The sequence below is a fragment of the Mustela nigripes genome, chromosome 3 (genome assembly GCF_022355385.1).
Source record: "Mustela nigripes isolate SB6536 chromosome 3, MUSNIG.SB6536, whole genome shotgun sequence".
Classification (NCBI taxonomy): Eukaryota; Metazoa; Chordata; class Mammalia; order Carnivora; family Mustelidae; genus Mustela; species Mustela nigripes.
Window position 1 is genome coordinate 86,903,171 of NC_081559.1, and position 20,644 is coordinate 86,923,814.

General features: G+C 34.6%; 1 protein-coding gene across 7 annotated transcripts in view; it reads right to left on the bottom strand.

Annotated features, from left to right (window-relative positions):
* Positions 1-20,644, bottom strand: part of KYNU (kynureninase) — a 133,354-nt gene that overhangs the window by 45,332 nt on the left and 67,378 nt on the right. For all 7 annotated transcript variants that reach the window (XM_059394358.1, XM_059394355.1, XM_059394356.1 and 4 more), the window contains 3 exons: positions 18,609-18,755; positions 1,576-1,674; positions 515-588 (listed from right to left, as the gene is read on the bottom strand). In XM_059394358.1, coding sequence (XP_059250341.1) covers positions 515-588; positions 1,576-1,674; positions 18,609-18,755 — 320 coding nt within the window. The remainder of the gene's footprint in view (positions 1-514; positions 589-1,575; positions 1,675-18,608; positions 18,756-20,644) is intronic.

Genomic DNA, 20,644 nt, shown 5'->3' on the forward strand with positions numbered 1-20,644 from the left:
TCAGCCTGTGTTGTTCGATGTTCAGCTTCTTCAGTTTTCATGGATTATAAAATCTTTTAGGACAGAAGATAATCCTTACAAGACTATCGTATAATGTTTCTAGCTTTAAAGGTAGATGTAATTTTAATAATAACATACCACATTTAAGGCTCGATTAGGCATAGCTCTGGTTGCCTTTGATTTATTCATCAATGTGAGGAATCTGAAATTTTCTGAAGTCTAATTTTTGAACAAAAATAAGTCGTCTCTTTGCATTAAACCATCTGCTCCACATGATTACAGTGACTCATTTTTAGCATTGAAGCTTCCCTTTTTGTGATTAAATTTCTGTTCAACCAACTGAACTCTTTGAAAAGCATTTATTTCTGATAAAGTGCATCATTGTTAATAGAGTAATAATTATAATCAATCCAGATTCTTACTGGATACCACCTTAATGAACTCATATAAATTTAGCATATTATTAACGCAAATTAATTTATTCATCACCGAAGAATGTAAAGATGGTACTCACGCAGGTTTAATTGTATGGGCATGCTTTTCATGGACAAAGGCACCAGCAAGACCTCCTGCTCCTGAGTTTAAATACTGGATTGAAAAGAAATTAAATTGTATGACAAAAATAAATAATGAAATCATTTGATTTTTTTTTGTTATGAAACCAACTTTTGACTAGCTCAAAATGTATGATTATTTGAGCTTTTATAATAAAGCAGAATTTTGCATCACCTTATTCAAAGAAAAAAAAAAATAAACATAGCATTATCAATTGAGAATAAATACCTATTACTTACCTGGCCAAATTTTGCCAACTAATACATACAGTTCCAATGAAGTCTATCTAATTTTAATGTTTATTCATTTCAATTATTTTGTCACAAAAATATTTAAATAATAGAAAAGTATATTTTAAAAACACTAAGTTAAAATAAAATTGGTTTCAGGGGCACCCGGGTGGCTCAGTAGTTAAGCATCTGCCTTCGGCACAGGTCATGATCCCAAGGTACTGGGATAGAGCCCCACATCCTGCTTCCTGTTTGGCAGGAAGCCTGCTTCTTCCTCTCCCACTCCCTCTACTTGGTGTTCCCTCTTCACTGTCTCTCTCTGTCAAATAAATAAATAAAATCTTAAAAAGAAATAAAAAATACAAAAGCAAAATTGGTTTCATTTCCATGATTCCTGTCAGTTGTCTTCAGATGTCAATAACAAGTTGATTCCATAATAATTATCTTTACATAGTAGAAATTTCACAACATTATTAACAAAAAATAAGAATCTAATCAATTTGAATTAAGTTCTAAATGTGGAGTTCCCCCCACCCTGTCTCCTGACTTTTATAGAAACCAGGTAATTGAGAGAATAAGTACTCTACAGTAGATGAAAATACCCGATTTTAATTAATTACTATACTATTGTATCATATGACTTTGTAATGAGCTAAAATCAGAAAAAGCAGTAATGAAAGTAATGGAGGAATTAACCCAAATAGTTAAAACTGGCCACTGAGCCAGTGTTTCATTTAGATCAATGTCAATGTGTGATAAAAGGATGTAAAATATATTAAGTAATTTGTACCTTGTAGGAGCACCAGCAGGCAAAATCAACTCCCCAGTCATGTAAGTGGAGTTCAACATTTCCAACTGCATGTGCTAGATCAAAGCCAACGAAACACCCCTGGGGAAGGACAAAAGACCAAGTTTTAAATCTGCTTAATGATTAGAAATAGTAAGAATAAATATCTCTAAGAAAATCTGACAAACGATTGCACTATAACTATAGTTTATTCTTTGGTGCAGTGGTTCACAATGTCTGAACCACAAAACACTGGGCATTTTCAAGATCCTTTCAAGTTGAGATAGTTTTCATAATACGAAGACATTTTTCACCTTCATCACTGTGTTGACATTTGCACGGATAATGCAAAAGCAATTATGGGAAAACTGCTGGCAGGTTAGCACAAATCAAGCCATCAAATTACACTAGCAGTCACTGCAGGTCAAGATCGTTTAGTTGCAGGGGGAAATAACAAGACAGTTTCACTTAAAGATCTCCTTGAGAAAGCTGTAGAAATGATTAATTTGTTTTAGATCTCAATGCCTTAATTCTCGGAGGTTTAATGTTGAATGTGGGAGTATGCATAAAACATTTGACCACATTCTGAAGTAAGACAGTTGCCTCAAAATAACGTACTTATACAATTATTTGAGTTGCAAGCTGAACTAGCCACTTTTACTTCACAGAGAATGATTTTTTGCATCAAAAAACAACTGAAAGACAAACAACAGTAACTCACACTTGGCTGTTGGACAGACATTCTTCTGAAAATGAATGAAATGAGTCCGTCAATTCAAGGAAAACAACTCAGTCTTTGTTGCCAATGGGAAAAAAAAAAAAAGTAGTTTCCAAGAGAAATTAGGTTTTTGAAAATTTGTATCCACTTTCATGAGGATGACCATTTCCCAATATTTAAAGACATTTCTGATGAGTTTAGTAGTAATACATAATTTTTAAAGCAATACATAATGAACTATGTAAATATTTGGAAAAAATGAGCTAATATTTTTTCACCTAACCAATGTTTGATGTTTCATATCACACATGGATAGAAGATCTATTCCAAGTGCAAAACCAAACAATGGATGTTAATGTAACAAAGTGCAGAAAGCTCAGTAATTTGGTTTCACATTGCCTATCACTGGTCAAATTCTGATATAGTATCAAACAATATTCACAATAAACTGTGAAGCCAATAGAATACTTCTGCTTTTTACAACTATCTATCAGCATGAGGACTAATTTTCTTCATGCTTCATGAAGAAAAAAAAAAAAGGAGGAAGAGCTTGAATACAGAAGCAGATAAAGAAAGCCAGCTGTCTTCTATTAAGCAAAACAATAAAGAGATTTCCCAAATATACAACTTTCTTTTTGTTTTAGAAAATATGGTTTTGTTTCCCTAACAGCATATTATTTAATATGAAATGTGTTTGTAATTGTTGCTCTAAATAAATGAATAAACATATTTACTTACAAATATAGTAAATATATATAAACAGAGTATCAAAACCTCTTTGAGGTCCTCAGTGATTTTTAAGTGTGTAGAAAGGTTTTTGTTACTAAAAACTTTGAGAATCATCTCTGCTTTAGTGTATCCTACTTACCTGATGAATAGTAGTTTTCAGTTATCACTAAGCCCACATCATGCTCACATTTAATTAATTCAAGTATATGCAAACTATGGTAAATTGCCCTAATGGTTCCCATTCTTGTATCCTATTTCCTTTGCCATGTAATTTTTCAGTTCTTCCCACTGTGGACAAGATACAATTCTCTGCCCCTGGGATTAGCCAGGTGACGTATTGTGACCAATGGAATGGTTAGCCCATCTAATACAAGCAGAGATTCCAAGGGACTTGAGTGAATAAATAAGGCTCGAACTGTCCTGCCCTCTGCCATCTCTGCGACAAGCACTGGCGTAGCCAACCTTTTGGCTCAGATGGAAGATGGAAGAAATGGGGATCAAAGTAACCCACACCTGAGCTCAGCGTGACTCATCTGATCTCCCCACCTCCATCAGTTGGCCAGAGATGCATGGCTGAGTTCAGTCAAGAGTGGCAGATCTCTAAGATGAAGTATTGCCTAGATCAGATGACACAAAGATGACCAAATAAAAATGCTGTTGATGACTCTACACTGTGCTCTCCCTACATACTGACTTGAGACCCTAACAGCTTCTTACTCTTAGTTCTTCACTTGTTTACATGATCCAAATGTTTTGTATATCTGCCTAGTAGAATTCAGTTTTAGAAACTAAGCCTATGTCTCTATTAAGTACCCAGAAGGACAACCTGAAGCAATAGATTGTATTACCCAAATTGAACCAAGTAGTAACTTTTCACTTAAATGGCTTACCACTAAAACCTCTAACTTTCTGTGAACCAAAATGTAAAAGTTTTACTTAGAGAATATAGTGACTTATTCCATATTAAAACAATTTTGTACATAAACATGAATTTTAAAAAAAAAATCCCTGATCATTAAATGGGGTGATAGTTCACCCTGCAAAAATGTTTTACCTGTGAGCTTTTCTATTTTTAGCTTACTAAGTGCATATACAATTACATTTTCAAAATTTTACACTTTCTCCAAGTTTGAAGAAAAACGCATATTGATTGAAATTGTTGAAGTAAATAATTGCAGAGGGACCAATTTTAGATTGTTCTAATACCTCTTAAGAATAACTAACCTCAAACTACTATTACAGGTACTTTCCATGCATAGAGGGATGCAAACTATGACCTGTTTTTAATGAATAAATTTGTATTTGAACAAAACTAGTCTCATTTGTTTAAATATCATCTATGACAACTTTTGAGGAGTTTGTTTCAACAGAGACCATAACGGGTCACAAAATCAAAAATATTTACTATCTTGCTCATTACAGAAAAGATTTTCTGATCCTTAAACTACAGCATTAGTCTCATAAAAAAAACACAGTATACTGAAGAGTCAATTAGAAACCTTACTCTTTATGATGTGGCCAGAGCTAGTTACCTCATAGAAGAAAGAGTTCTTACCAGTACAAGAATCTGATTTTGTGAGGGGATTTTTTCGGGGGGTGGGGAATGAATTCATATTTTGTTTCTCACAGAAAAAAAATGAGCAATACAGGTCATAAAAATAAAACAGATGCTCTGTGCTAACCTAAGTTTTGAGAGTGACAGAAAAGAATCTATTAAGACTTAGAGATCAAGATCTGGGTTTGCAAACTAATGCTTGGGTTCAATAAACACACACAGAGATTTGTTTCTATTTTAACATACATTTTAATATTGAAATTCAACTTAGAAAAAAACAGATTTCCAAATTTAAAATCTTTTTTCTTGCCATCATTACTAATAAAGGCAATGATGTTTGTTTTTTCCATTTTTTCCCACTTTTTTCCATTTTTATCTGTTTTTAAAACTCAACTTAGAAAACTTAAGGAATAGGAAAGGAAGCATTTTTATTTTGTTATCCATTACTTGTAAAGAATGGCGCAGTGAAGAAGCCATTTAACTTCAACCTACCATATCTCATTATTATAAATCCTGTAGTTACATCAGCGGTACCCCATTAAAAAAATTCACTGGAAGCTCTTACTGTATGTTTTAATGTATGTTCAATTCTTTCCCCATGGATGGCAGAAACATAAATTATTAAAATGTAACTGTTTTGAGGAAAGGACCAGAAGATAACAAACTTGAATGAGATCACCATGAAGTGATTTTACGAAAGTTTCACTAGATGGCAGCATCTTAAAAATAAAGGAAACCCAAACACTTCTCCAAAACCTCTCTACAGCCATCCAGTTGTTAATTTCATTATTTTACCTCTTTAAGGGTAGGTAGAAAAACAATATGAATAGGCAGAAACAGAAATTCCACATCTGAGTGCCTACTTTATGCAATTTCTAAAATAAAAATCAAATATGTTTCAATAAACTTGTATTAAAATCATCCGCAAGAGCTCACAATCATACTGACACAACCCCGTACAAGCACAGCAGTGGTCCGCCAACAGGTTGCCTCACTTTGTAGTCAATCTCCAGACGGGTGCGGTAATCTAACCATTATGAATACTCCCAGCCTGCCTACTTCCAATGAATTTGCTAAATCGCACTTTTGAGTAAGACACCTTATGTCCCTTCAAAGAACCCCATTAGCTTCAGAATGTAACTCACTTTCCTTAGTACCGGGTCCTTTCCAGTTTTCTTGTCTCAGGTGCCCCTTACCTACCTCCCTCTATTTGCAAAAACCTTTCTCTGTCTGAGGGTATTCTTTCCCTCCTCGCTTTGCATGGGTATCTCAGGTTTTGATTATAAGATAACTTCTAGGGGCACTTGGGTGGCTCAATCCTTAAGCCTCTGCCTGCAGCTCAGGTTATCCCAGGGTCCTGTCCTGGGATTGAGCCACATCCGCTCCCTGCTGGGTGGGAAGCCTGCTTCTCCCTCTCCTACTCCTCCTGTTTATGTTCCCTCTCTCAGTCAAATAAATAAAATCTTTTAAAAAAATAAAAATAAGAAATAAAAAAAGATAACTTCTATGAAAGGTTCCTTTGTCAAACTCTCCCTTCTATCTTATCGATAGCTGTTTGCATAGACCTCTTGTACCAATTTTCCAATCTTATTGTCCTCTACTTTTACATGATATTGACTTAAATAATTGCTGGATATAAATAAGTAAATGAATTTTAAAAGGTCATACAATTGTTAATAAATATTCTCTAAACTGATGATTAATTTTAAAGATTATTATTTGAAGCCCTTTCTTTCTGTTGCAATTTAATGGTATAAGCAATTTATTCAGACTTGGCATCTTTTAAAATGAAGTTTCCTGGACAGTTAACAGTAGTCAAAAATATGTTCAAAATCCCTCTCGATAAAACAAGAATATCATGCGTTTTTTCCCTTGCCATCTTCTCTAGCATAATACTAACATTTTTCTAACCAGGGGAGTAATACACACAGCCTGTGTATATTATTCTTCTATATTAATAGATTTTTATTAAATCTCAGGATTTCCATGTGAAGGGGTAGCTTACTGTCTCTCAATTTTGATTCATTATTTATTAAAATGAAACATGGAATAATACACATTAATTTTTTACTCATAACTATTCATTCAAACTGACTTTAGACTGACATTAGTTAGTATTAGTTCGTTCTTCACCAAAAAAAAAAAAAAAAAAATCTTATAAATTATGAAGACCATCAATAAGTAGAAGATTTGGTGTGCAAAGGTTAATTATATAAGGTAAGGTATTTGTGGGTGTATACAGAGCTGATAGTCAGCAGCTATCATTGGTGTGCTCATATAATTGCTAGGTAATAAAATACTAAAGGTGAGCAAAGAACATTTGTCCTGAGCCACTTGAGTAATCACCCATGGTTGTAGGTCCCGTGAGCCCTGGGAGATGCCTGCAGATGCTTGCCAGCTAGCCTGTGGCCATTCATACATACCAGCCTCTGCATGTTCCCTATAGAGTGCACTTCCAAACACCAGTGGACGCCCTTGGCAGTGGCACTGGCATCATGATGGGTAAACTGCAGATGCCTTTAAGTTCCTTTGAGGCTAGTAATGTATACTAGTAATGAGAATGTGACCTTCCCATGGCAGCTTTCACACTGTATCAGTTGGTCTTTAAATATTGTGAGTATATAAAAGTCATAGGAGACAAAGAACTACAGTGCTATATCTGGACAATGTTACCTTAAAATGAAAAACTGATGGGAAACTTTGAGGCAAGTGAAAAAAGAAAAAGTTACAGGAGCATGCGTGTGAGTGAGTGAGTGAATGTGTATGTGTGTTTGTGTATGTTGGCCAACACTAGAGAGATGGTAGGAACAAAGAGTGGATTAACAGTAATAGGTGACCCAGTTAGCTCTGATGTTGGGATTCCCCAAAGAAGTTCAAAATTAGGGAGGAAGGCGGGAACAAAGAGGAAGATGAAAGCTGGTAGGTTTTCTTGACATAGTCTTGAAGCACTGAATTTTCCAAAATTCATTGAAGTGCTGTGATTCAAAAGCACACATAGGTGCTAAGTTAAAATCATCATCATCATCATCATCATCATACTCAGTAAAGATCTCTGAAAGAGGTGCCTCACTATCTCTGTAAATATTTCAGAGTGAATTTTTATTCTGAAAGTCTTTCATCCAGCCTAAATTTATTAGGCTCTTCAAATATCTTTCTCATTCTTTTCATATGAAAGGGTTTGGAACATTTGTCCCCAAATTGTGCCACACTGGCATGTGGATTATTTTGGGCCAAAGGCAAGCAAGACTCTGCAAGCTTAAATTTTTACCCCTGTCTTCACCCCCTAGGAGAATCTACATTGGGCGTCTTCCTCAGAATAGGAGTCATTACCAGAGATAAATGTTACCTGAGTGACCCATCTGCATGTCAGCACAAACATTTAAATATCATCAAACATATGTCTCGTTGCACTGTGAATTGCCTGCTCCCCTTTGAAGCTCCAGGCCTCTATCCGGTTCCTTAGTTATGGGTGGCGTATATACCTCACTTTACTTTTCTCTTTGAACTTCTCATGCATGTAAGGTTCCCATATGTACAAAATCAAATCTGATTTTTCTGTTAACCTGTCTCTGTTAATTTTATTGTTAGACCAGCCAGAAGAATCTTTGAGGGTAGAGGAAATTTTCTTCCCCAAAGTACCTATTATTACTAACATTTCTGTAGAGCACTATTGTAGAAACTTAAGATTCATCCTTTTAGCTAGACTTTCTTGAAGTAGATATTGATGCAACTAACAAATCTGGAGATGAGAAATAGGAGGTAGGGAACACTAAAGCACTTTGTTAATGAAATTTAAAAATAATGTGTTAGTTAAGAAGATGGGAGACAGAGCCAACAGCTCGTGGAGGGAATGAATAAAGGATTTAGGACAGAGAAAAGGCAAAAAGATCTTGAGACTCAAAAGTGTTGTGTAATTTGTAGGTGAAAATGTCTTACTATAACAAAGAGTGTGCTTTCAAGAGTAAATTTTGGCTATTTCTTATACTGGAAAAAACCCAGCAATTGTCATCTCTATTTATTGTCACAAGTAAGTATAAAACGGAAGGGAAAAAATAAAACAAATTGAGTAGTACTGTTCTCTTCTGGAGTCTTTCTCCAGCTGGCAAGGACCTCACACAAAACAGTTTGATTTATTTCAGATACTCAAGATGGGAAAAATAGCTCAAGGTAATTTTTCAAGCTTAATTTAGTTCATTTAATATTTAATGATTTAATGGAGCAGTCTGCATGTCCTAAGTGTGTCAAAGAACAGAAATGGAATTTTTAAAAGAACTCAAAATTTACAAAACATGTTTTGATTTTTTAGAACACCTATCCATTATAAATAACTCTTCCAAATTTTCTGATTCTATTTAAATGGGGACACAGTTGTGCTTTTTACGTAGTATGTGATCCATAAAACTAACCTGATCAATTCTTGTTGATGTGCATAAATTATTCATTCACTGGCCAAACAGGTGCATATTTAAAGGTAAGTGATTATATGCAAAGCACTAGCATGTGTCTGTGAAGTTTATAACGTCCACTCTCAAAAAGTCATTGAGCACTCTGCTGACGTAAGCTTCCTAAATTTGAGACTTAAGATGGGCATTAAAATAATTATGAGATAGTCCAAAAGCTGGCTGATAATACATTTTCCTTCGTGTTACAAAAATACAACAAAAAGACAGATTTCACCTGACATGGAGGAGCAAGAAAATCTTGATGATGAAGGTCAAGGACTGCACACTCATTTTTCTATAGGAGTTAGTCAAGAAGTATATGATATGGGCCTGTAAGAAGTACTTCACTTTATCCTTTCTTGTAATATAAGCATAAATATATATGCCAGCTGTCACTGCTTCAGCTCCAGGTACAGGCAAGAGTTGTGTGAAGAGCTCAAATCCCAGTACATGGGAAGCACTGTCAGCCAACCTCTTGCCACTCATTCTACAGGAATGATGACCCAGTATTGTCAACCTTCTAATTTTTTAGATAATACCTGAAACTAGGAATTTTTAAATAAAACTTTTTTATTTTTCATTGTTGGCACGTGATAATTTTATTTTAAGTATAGCATGTTTGCATTTAGAAAGACAGCTAGACAATGTAAATCTCTAGGACACGTTGTAACCTGGGAAGCATGTAGTGGCTAAGCTGGAGGAACAGAATCTTCACATGTGGGGATTCTAAGAGGAGGGGAGGCTAAGAGTAAAGGCCATGAAGACAGGAAGTATGCCATCTGGGCAGGAAACAGGAAACATTTGGTTTTGCTGAAACAAGTTATGTGAAATAGAGCAAAAGCGAATATACTGATAATTTGGGTATATGCAAAATCTTAAAGGCTCAAGTGATTTGGATTTTATTTCACAAATGATAGAAGAACAGTGGTCATCATGTGGGATAACCATGAGGCAGGGAATCTAATAGGAGATACACAGATCTAATCACAGCATTACCTGATATAGGCCTTTGACTTTTGAATGTGTGACATTTAGTCAACATTTACTTATCTTTTTATCTACCTCTCTTGTTAAAAGTGAATTTAAAGGAGCTCTTTAATTTAACCATCATAAGGTAATACCTATATTGAGAACCCCATTTAGATGCAAAATGAAAGCACAATTTTTTATATGTTCTAGTTATTACTGTGTCAATTTCCATGGCAAATTTCTCAACTAGATTTACTCATATATTTAAATTTACATAATACTTAACTTGACATTATTGCAAATAAGTCTATAGGATAATTGTTGAAGACATCATTCTTAAATTTCTTCTCTTGAAGCTTATTTTTATACACAGTGTGACAGTTACCTTATTTGTTCGCCACCTCACTTAAGATAATTTGCTAAGAAAATCAGCATTTTTCTCTTGACCTCAACTAAGTTTGATATTCCCAATCTTGCTTGAACAAACAATTTAACTGAGTAAAGAAGAAGATCATGAAAGAGGACATTAAGAGAAATCTTTCACATTTTATTTGGTATTTATTTTTCTTTTTCTGTTTCAGGATATTTTGAAATTCTACTTTCATTGCCATGAGGCACAAAACTGACTTTCCATTTCATACAGTGGCTAGTGAAGACATTAGAACTAGTCTATATGTTTCATGTTGGAACACTTTCATTTTTTCAGTTTAACAAAGACTACCATTACCTTTCCTTTGACTAATCAAGTGGAATGAAAAATGGGATACTGGAGAAAGTAGCCTGGGTTGTAGAGGACTGAAATATTTTATAAAATGCATATCACCTACAGGATAAGAAAAAAAAAAAAAAAGCTAAGAGCAGTATTTCATTTGGGGGCCGTAGGTTTGAATGAAACTAGATCTGGAAAAATAGTTACATACTGTGGCCCTGATGAGAGTGGTTAGTGAAGCACCAATCATGGCTGGCCTTGGGGAGGCTTGCTTTGGTCAGGTCAGGGATTCTAAAATAACATGAGTCCCCAAATTCCTCTTTTATTAAGAATTAATCAGTCTTTCTCACACAGTCTATCTAATGAAAAGCTTGAATTAAATAAAATATCTGAGGAAAATTTCTTTAAAACAGCTCAAAAGTTTTAGATTCTTGGGTACTGATCCTTACCCAACGTACTTTGACTTATTGATTCCAGGATCCAACCTGGAGGAATTTAAGACTACAGATAGAGTATACTGTATATTTTTGAACAGAATAATCCTTCATTATTCTCAAAGTAAAGGATATTTAGTTGATGAGGCATTTTGCCTAAATTCTAGGTCATTTTCTTTCCTTTATTTCTATCTCTGTGCCTGTATCTACACCCATGGTCTTTCTATTATTCTTGAATTCTATGAACAGCTAAATCTGGGTGAAACCACAGAAGCTCAATGTAGATACTTAATTTCTGGTGTTTATATAAAACCTGTCTTTAACATGACAGAGATAATAAAGTTAAATAAAAATTATTTCCATGAGAGAACAGAAAAAATATTTCATGTAGTATGAGATAAATCTGTTATCTGGCACCCCATGCACAACTGTATCATGATAGAGATTTTTCAAATTCTTGCACAGCAGCTGCAACTGCCTCTTAACTTCTGCCCTTTTTATCCCATTCCTGCCCATTCTTGTAGGCAGAAAATTTCTTTTAAAAATTAAAACAAAATGAAGTTTCTTTATTATCTCAAAGCTTTCAATGGCTCTCTGTAGGTCTTTAGGGAAAAGCTCAAGACTAAGTATAGTTTAGTAAGCCCTTCTTACCTTTGTCTGCCTTATAGATTCATTTCTTGTCATACCTTTCCTAAAATTCTACATTCTTTCTACAATCAAATTATACTATCTTGTAATCCAATCAATTTTTTAAAGCTGTGTAGAGTGGCCCTACCACACAGCTAGGCACCTGAAGGAGATTTTACCTGTTTAACTCCTACTCATAATTCTAGAATTGGCTCAAGTCTCTTTTCTAAAAAGGTCACTTTGACATTCCAGGCTAAACTAAGTGTTCTTATTTGGACCTCCATTATTTTAATGTACTAAAATACTTACTGATCAAAAGAATGAAAGAAAAATCCAAATGCATGTCTCATTCTACTATAGAAAGTATAGAGACAAAAATTCTTCTTATGCACTGATGAGAAGATCCTATTGGGTGAAATGGTAGTGACTTTAATAGAATAACTGTACTCATTACAAGTTCTTAATATTGAAAATTCTCATATTAACCTTTTTGGAAAACAATAATTTTTACACATTAAAAATTCATACACTATGCCAGTTTATACTATAGTTATATACAAACATATTTGGTACTAATTTTTCCCAGCTGATCCATTGCTCAAGTCCCATGCAAGTGTTTTTGTTGTTGTTGTTGTTTTAATATTTTAAAGAGAGAGAGCATATGAGTGATGGGGACAGGCAAAGGGAGAGGGGGAAGTAGGCTCCCTGCTGAGGAAGAAGGGAACCTGATGCAGGGCTCCATCCCAGGACTCTGGGATTATGTCCTGAGCCAAAGGCAGACACTTAACTGACTGAGCCACTCAGCAACTCCTTGTATTGTTGATATTATTCTATTGTTATCGTCCTTTACAGAACTGACTCCCAATATCCAATACTAGAAACATCTCAACCAAACTTTCTGTAGAGTTTTGATGCTTGATCAATCATTTATTTGTCCTCTCCAGGTGTCTCCAAATTATTTTTAACAAGAATTTAGTCCTTTCCTAAAGATAAATGGGTGGTTTGGGGAGGTGACCATTTATATGTAAGTGTTGTTGAGATACTTCAGATTTTACTAAATGATGTTAAACTACAATAACTTTTTTTATAATGGTGTTTTTACTTATATTCCTTCTTTTTGTCTTACCTATTCTGCCTTCTTATTCAAATTGTTGGGGCTATAATTGTGATCATTATTTATTAATAATTTAGGCAGTTTATGGTTGGGTCTAAGAGATGCTTGTACTCATACTCAGTGAAGAATGACACAAGGTAGAAGCTAATAAAACAAAACACAAGTTTTCAAAATTCAGTCGTTTTTATCATTTGCATTTTAATGTGCAGTAGGCTACAAGACAACTAATGTGCCAGCATGCATATAGGTACAGTAAAATGATGTAAAAAATGTTTAAGGGGGTCACTGATGCAATCAATATTTATCTGTCACTCACTGTCTGCCAGCCCCCGCAAGTGCCCGTAAGTTGTAGACCATTTTATATGGCATTGAGGAAGGAATGTAGAGTATAACCAGTTGGCACTGCATTCTTTTTTCAAAATTTTTATTAGTCCATTACCAAACCTTTTTTAAGTTCAATGTAATCTCTTGAGTTTTAGCCATGCTGTTCAGATTGTCATTTTTTAAAATATATTTTAGGACAGAAATATCCAGTGAGAGCCTTTAGTTTATAATTCTGTATGTTTCACTTTCTGCCTAAGGATCCATTACTTCTTTTTCTGGTAGATTGGATATTCCAATATGTCTTTTTCTCATATATTGGTTAAGTGCTAACATTTACTGGTTACTTACAATGCACTAAATGTGAAATATTTTAGGAATAGTATCTTGTTTAATTCTCCTAGAAAATAAGCACCCTTACCTTCTCCAGTTATTGGTGGAGAAATAAAGTCATATCAGTAAGTCAATTAAGCCAAAGTATGCTAGAAACTAAGGAAAGGGACATGGACTCAAGACCAGGTCCGACTTGTCTCTACTACCTAAACTTTTTATTAAGGTAAATGCTACCCTACACCTCAAAGTAAGTATCCTGCTCTATCAGCAAGACAAAACATCTGAGTTTCAGGTGCGGCAAAACTAGTAGCTATTATTCTTGAGTACACAAATATACTTTATTTCACAGAAATGTCCATGTGTTAGTCAAAGGAATATGAGTGAAAATAAATTTTGCCATGATTAAGTCAATGCCTTTAAGAAGTTAGCATGCCCCTTCACATCCTTTTACCCCATTGTTTTGGCTGAATCAGACAAAGGATCCAGGGTATGAAAGCAACAGGACACAATCCTGAGTGACTGAAAACATGGTATCATTTCATGGGAGAAAGCTGATTCCTGGCTGCTGCATGAACAATAAATAAACATCTATCAGAATGAAAGCATTTATAGCTTTACTAGTTAGTTACCAAGACCTAATCTACCTAATACACCAAGAGTTTCCACTGAAAATAATTTCTTTTTTTTTAAATAATTTCTATTTGTTACCTACTTCTTATCTTAATCCAAGCTGAGACATTATAATTTATGGGGAGTCTATTCATTTCTCCAGATGATTCAGAGACTTTCCTATTATTCTCTCCCTTTATATTCCCTTATTCTGTCTAATCAATTTCCTGTGACTCATTTTCAAATGTTTTGTGAAATGAGGTGGGAAATAAAATATAAAGCAAGAAAGAAATAAAGGAGGAAGGGGAAAAGGGGGGGGAGTTAGGAAGAGATGGAAGAGGAAAGAGGCAGCAAGTTAGAAACAATGATGTCCCTTTGGGGGTGAAAATCGGAAATGTAATAAATACTGTGGGTTGGTTAAACAAACCCTTCTTCTTAGCCTGTCTCTACTATAATACCATAAAGGTTAAGAATTTCTTTACTCATGCTCTTTTGAAGCTACCACTTCAGAAGGCAATGAATCATAAACAGGAATCTGCTAGCTTTTTCTGGGAATAATTTTGCACTTTGGATGAAAGGGACAGATGAAGCTGCACTGCTACTTCTCTCTCCTTCCTTCTGTCTTAAATAGAATCATGATATCTGGATTTGGGACAACTGCCTTGTGACCACGATGTGAGAAGCCTGAGAAAAAACCAAGAGAACCCAAGAGATGCCACTCAGACATTCCTCAACTGCTCAGTGCAGCCCAGCAGCCTCCTAACTCAAATCTTTCATGGCGAGAAAAAGAAATCCCCAACTTTTGCCCAATTTCTCATTGGGGTTTTGTTTTTGAAGCTTAGAAACTTAATTAATTTAATTCAGGAATATTAAAGAAAAGACCAACCCTGAGAAGGTGGGATTAAAAAGTGACTGGTTGAAAAGGCAAAGAGGAGGACAATGTCAGGATTGAGTCTAAAGGTCCAGAAGGGTCCTTTTAGGGGAAACAAAACTAGAGCCTACTGATTTTGGAGTGGATGTAGGATTTCCAGGTAGAATAGGGAGAGGAGCACAAATAATCCTTTTCGAGTGTGGGAGTACTCTGTAGCTTTCACTTGGCAACAAGAGTGGAATCTTGGAAAGGGTTAAAATCTTTAGGGATAATAATTCAAAGGACAATGAGGAGCAACTACATTCAGTGTGCATAGAAAAGAAGAAATGATTAGTAGGAACAACTAATAGAATATGAAAAATTTAGAAATAGGGAAGTGAGGCAAATTTCCAAAATAGTGGGTTGGCCAATAATATAGAATAAAGTAAACGGCTTCAAAGACAAAAAAGGAAAATGTATCTTCAAACTGACATCTCTTTTCATATGCTGGCCTTCCCTTATAACTTGACACTATGTTTAATTTTCCTTGGCCAGCCCTACTTGTTACCACCTCAGGCCTTCTCATTTAAGAAAAGCGTCAGCATCTGAAATTCATTATATGAATCAAAACTGTTCTTTTGATTAATTAATTTTTCTTTTTATATGATCACTGGAAATATTGTATTTTCTCTATGCTTCAAAATCCACTTCTATACCATCTATAGCCAAGTAATGACAGAAAACCGAATGCAAATTGGGCAAGACATTTGAACACGTATTTCTTAAAAGAAGACACTCAGAAGGCAAAAAACACATTTGAAAAATCCCAACCTCATCAATAGTCAGGGGTAGTGCAAATTAAAACTACAAAGCATTACAACTAGAAACTAATCAGATTGATTATCAGTGAGGATGTAGAGTGACAGATGCTCTCATACATGTTGATGGGAGTATATACCAAATTGGTACAACCCTTCGGGAAGTTGGTACTATTGATTAGGATTAGACGTATGTATATCTATTTCCAAGACCTCCAATCCTAAGTATGTATGTAACAGAAACTGGTGTGAAAGCTTACCTAATGTCTGCGAATATTCAGAGTCATGCTTACAATAGCCTTCAAATGGAAATAAACCCCAAATACCTATCCTGATCAGAATGGAAAACAAAAATGAATTGCGATTGATTTCATACACTGAAACAATACACTGAAATGAAAAGAAAAACGAAAACCACTGCTACCAAAAACCCCACAAAACTACCACCACATACTACATGAAAGAATCTCAGAAACGTAATAATGAGCCAGTAAGACAGATACAAAGATACATATTAACACATTTATAGATGGATAAAGTTACTATATATGGCTAGAGGAAGGAGTGGTACCTTTGGAGGGGAGGTAACAGTATTTTAGAGAAGGCACAATTGAGGATTCTGTGCAGCATAAATGTTCTAGAAGTTTCTTAATGTGGGTGATGACTATATGGGTTCAAAATAATTCATCAAGCCACTTATTTATGATTTGTACTCTTTTTGGTATAATACATACATTTCTTTAGTTAATATATTTTTCAAAATTCCTGTTCCCACTTCCCTTTTACATGGTTATGAAATAAACAACTATTCTTGTTGACTTTCCTTGCTCCTTCTCAGTTCCTGCCATACTTCATTTCCAGAAACTTTTTTTAATATCTTATTTAGCAATTTCTACAGTGGTGTTTAATGCCTTTTTTTTTTCTAGAATTTCCTCTTTTTTGATTGACACCTTTAATTTTTCTTTCTCTTCAGATTTATCTGCACAGACCACCCAAGAGAGCTATGTAAGTCTACAGCTTAAAATCACTTCTCTCAACCTTCCATTGGGAATGGGAGAAACTGTCTAGCCAGAGTATAAATGAGCATTAGAATAATTTTGATAATGGTTAAATTAAAGTCTACTCAATCCCAATTTCACTCCCATAGTATCCATCAGTTCTGTGCAGTTACAATGAGATGGCACTGCTCATTCTTACCTTCATCTGACTGAAGGCTTAATCAGAGTGTCACATGGTAGGCATTTATTATACTTTTTAAGTAAAAGCAAGCCTGAAAAATACTGAGAGAATGTTTTAGCAAAGTACTTAGGAATGAGAATTACATAAAGCACCTAGGTAAACAGATTTATTTTGCTTTTCAATTGGAAATAAAATGTCTATCTGAGCCACTTTCTATAGCTTCATATTTGTTGAGGACAGTGCAAGGTGCAAAGGAGCCTTCATGGAAGCAGAATGTGTGCAATACAGCACATATTTTACAGTCTTCCTTCTCAACACCGAATTCATGAAGTGGGTCCAGCTATTCCAAATTAACCCTTGTGAGAAGAGGCTTAGAAAAGTCAAGTAACTTGCCCGAGATCATATAACAATACAATGATCTAGCCAAGATTTAAACCTCAGATTGTGATTCCAAAACCCGTGGTCTGTCTTCTATCTTCCTGTCTCATTTCAATGAAGGTTAATGTATACTAAGGGGATCAGGGACTGCTGATTACTTGCATAACATTTTAAAATATAATTTTTTATTGACCTCCCTTTATTTTGGTGTTTAACATTTAATGCCGAAATTAAGAAGACATTATCTTTATATCTTTTGTAATGCACCACTTTCACACTTATCCATCAAACCAGTTAGAAGTCATGGCTGGAAGTTCCTAGAGACTGCTGATAACAGTGCTAAATTTCTTTTCATTAGTTCTATTCATTAGCTTCAATAACTGAATATATTAATGAGACCTCACACATATATTAATCCTGTAACTTATTAATGTTCAGAACAAAATTCCATTGTCACCTTTTTAAATGCATAATTTCATTGTTGAATCAAATAGAACTGAAATTTAAGGATTTTAAATACAAATTATAGCTGCTGAATATTATTATTCTAATTTCATTTTTTTAGGCAAACAAAATCTAAAAATACTCTTTTTTTTCCTTCTTTTTTTTTACAAACATACATAAAGAGACACAATTTCAAAATAGTAAACGATGTTATGTATGACTTGGAAAAATGTAGGAAAAAACTCTCATTATTGGCAGGATCATAATTTCTCAAGAGTCTTAAGAATGAAGTGGCTTTTTACAAGTACACTGTGTCAAATGCGATCTATTGTTAACTTTTATTCTGCATCTCCCTTTCTTCAAGCACCTAAGTTTAAGTGAGAACTGAACTACATTGAGAATGAGTACAACAAAGTCCCAGAGTTGTGCTTCTAAAAGTCCTGGCATATACAGTTATTATCCGAAGTATTCTGTCTCATGCCTGCTAAAGGACTAACTCCGTACCAATGACATCACCTTGTAGGAAGCTCACCTGTCTTGCTGATTAGAGGCAAACTTTGGGACAGCAGATGGTAATGAAGAAGTGAGACAACAGAAGTGACAAAGAAAAGGTTTAAATAAAGATCCCTAAAGCAAAAGAGTACAGATTTTTTTTTTAATGCAAGTCTTACTTTTTTTTTTTTTAAACTCTTTAAATAGCTTTACACAGACACACACGCAAAGGTTATCTCACTAGAAGTGCAGTTAGACGACTACTCAGTAGAGTGATGTTCAGGGCAAGGTGGGATGGGGAAATGCTGTACATACCTTTGCTTGTCCAGCTTTTGTGATGGCAGGTATATTAAAGAGCTGTCCAGTGTAAAAATGCAGCCCACTGAACAGGATCACTGCAATCGAGTCTCCTTCCTTCTCAATTACTTCAAGAATATCCTCTGTTCTCAGTGTTTCTTCACCCTAAAGTTGAGTCAGGCACAAGTTACACCCAATCTATAATAACAAATTTGTCACGTCTTATTTCCCAATCTAAAATTCACCTTGAGTTCTTGCCCACATAAGAACCCTCAAAGAAAAGTTTTTGTTTTTGTTTTTGTTTTTTTCCAATTAATGGTCTTCGTAAGTCTGGCGAGGGAGCAGCATTTAAGCATGCCTTTTGTTATTATAAGAAATGATAACAAAATCGTAAAAAAAAATATTGTCTTTGCAAAACCCTACTTGCTTTATTCTTTAGTTTTTCAATTAATCTTTACTCTTTGCATGCCTACAAATTGTTTTCTCCTTATTCCCATCCAGTAAAATACCAGGAAGTATGAGAAGCCCCTGAAATATTAAATGGTAAAATTTTCTTGGAAATTATTAATCCATCACATTATGTTTTCCAGGATAAAAAACACATACCTTTCACCTGAGTATAACCTAACCAAGAGTAAACTCTCCTCCACACCAGTCTAAAAATCAAGCTCCGAAAATGAAGGGAAATATCAGTAAAACTAAGATTATCATGGTTAATTTTTCCACTTCTTCCCAGCTAAGACTAATGATTGGTTACTCAGTGGAAATTCTGAGTGAATTTAAACTTGGTCTTGCAAAAAACCAGAGCAAAAAGAAATCTGCTAAACACAAAGTATCTCCTTGTATCTTAATCATTCTTATCTATTTACAAAGTTTTTATAAATTTTCTCCAGTGCTAAATCTGACATTTTTTGAGGTCAAAGCATCATTTACTCCATTAATATTTGGAGGAAGCTCCTTAAGGTATTCATAAATTTTCCTTCAGTTATTTTTAATTTTTGGCAATACTTGCTATTTATCAAGTACTGTGTCTCATGTTAGGCACATATTATCACAAATATAGCACATACTTTAGTTTCTACTAGAAGTCTGGAACTTATTTTAAAAACTGAAATCTATAAAAAATAGTACTGATACTGAAATCTTTAAATTATTAGCTGATACATATTTTATATGTAAAGAGAAGGATCTTAGTAATTCTAAGACAAATTCCAAGTAAAAATAGTAACATGGCAACCCAAAACTCTTTTTTTTTCTTAAAAGAATTCTAAAATGGCTTGTCCACCATAATTTCAAAGTGCAGAAGATGAAGTACTTTATATACTAATTATTTATTTAAAGAATCAGTATAAAGCACAAAAGAAATGTACAGCTTAATGGTAGAATATGGTTCTCTCTGATGATGACCTGCTCTAATCTAGTAATGCTAAAGAATGCTCTCAAGATTTATGATTAAATCATGAGGTTCCATAACACTTACCTCTTTCAACATTAGAACTTATGATAAATTAGTGGCTATCTTCGTTTTTGCTAGAAATTATCAATTTATATATGACACATGAAATAGATACCCTGTCGCAGGCATGAGAACTTTCTATCCCATTAATTGACTGCATGTTGGCAAATAGAACTAAATGGAGTAGATTTTAATTTCTCAAAGTATTCTGGGTTGAAAGAAATAATTGTTCAAACATTGGCTTAACAGCCTGGGAGCATCATTTGTGAAGCCTACAATTTATTCTGTGTGGATCTCTTGGTGCCAAATTACACAAGCTGCAGGGTTGGTATGTCAAAGTCTGTACAACTTGGCCTTACATCTCTATTAATGGAAAGAAAGTGCACAGTTATTTTAGATCTTGAACATATGTCAACCCTGATTAGGTGCTTCCTTTGTTACCTGTTTAAATATGAAGGAATTCCAGAGAGATAAGGTAACTTTCTTTAAGTCCCTTACCCAGTTAAGTTGCTGAGCCTGGGATTTCTGTGGGGTCTAATAAGCCCAGCCTCTTTCTGCTACACTGCATCTCTTTCTACACCCCACCCCATCCAAGCAC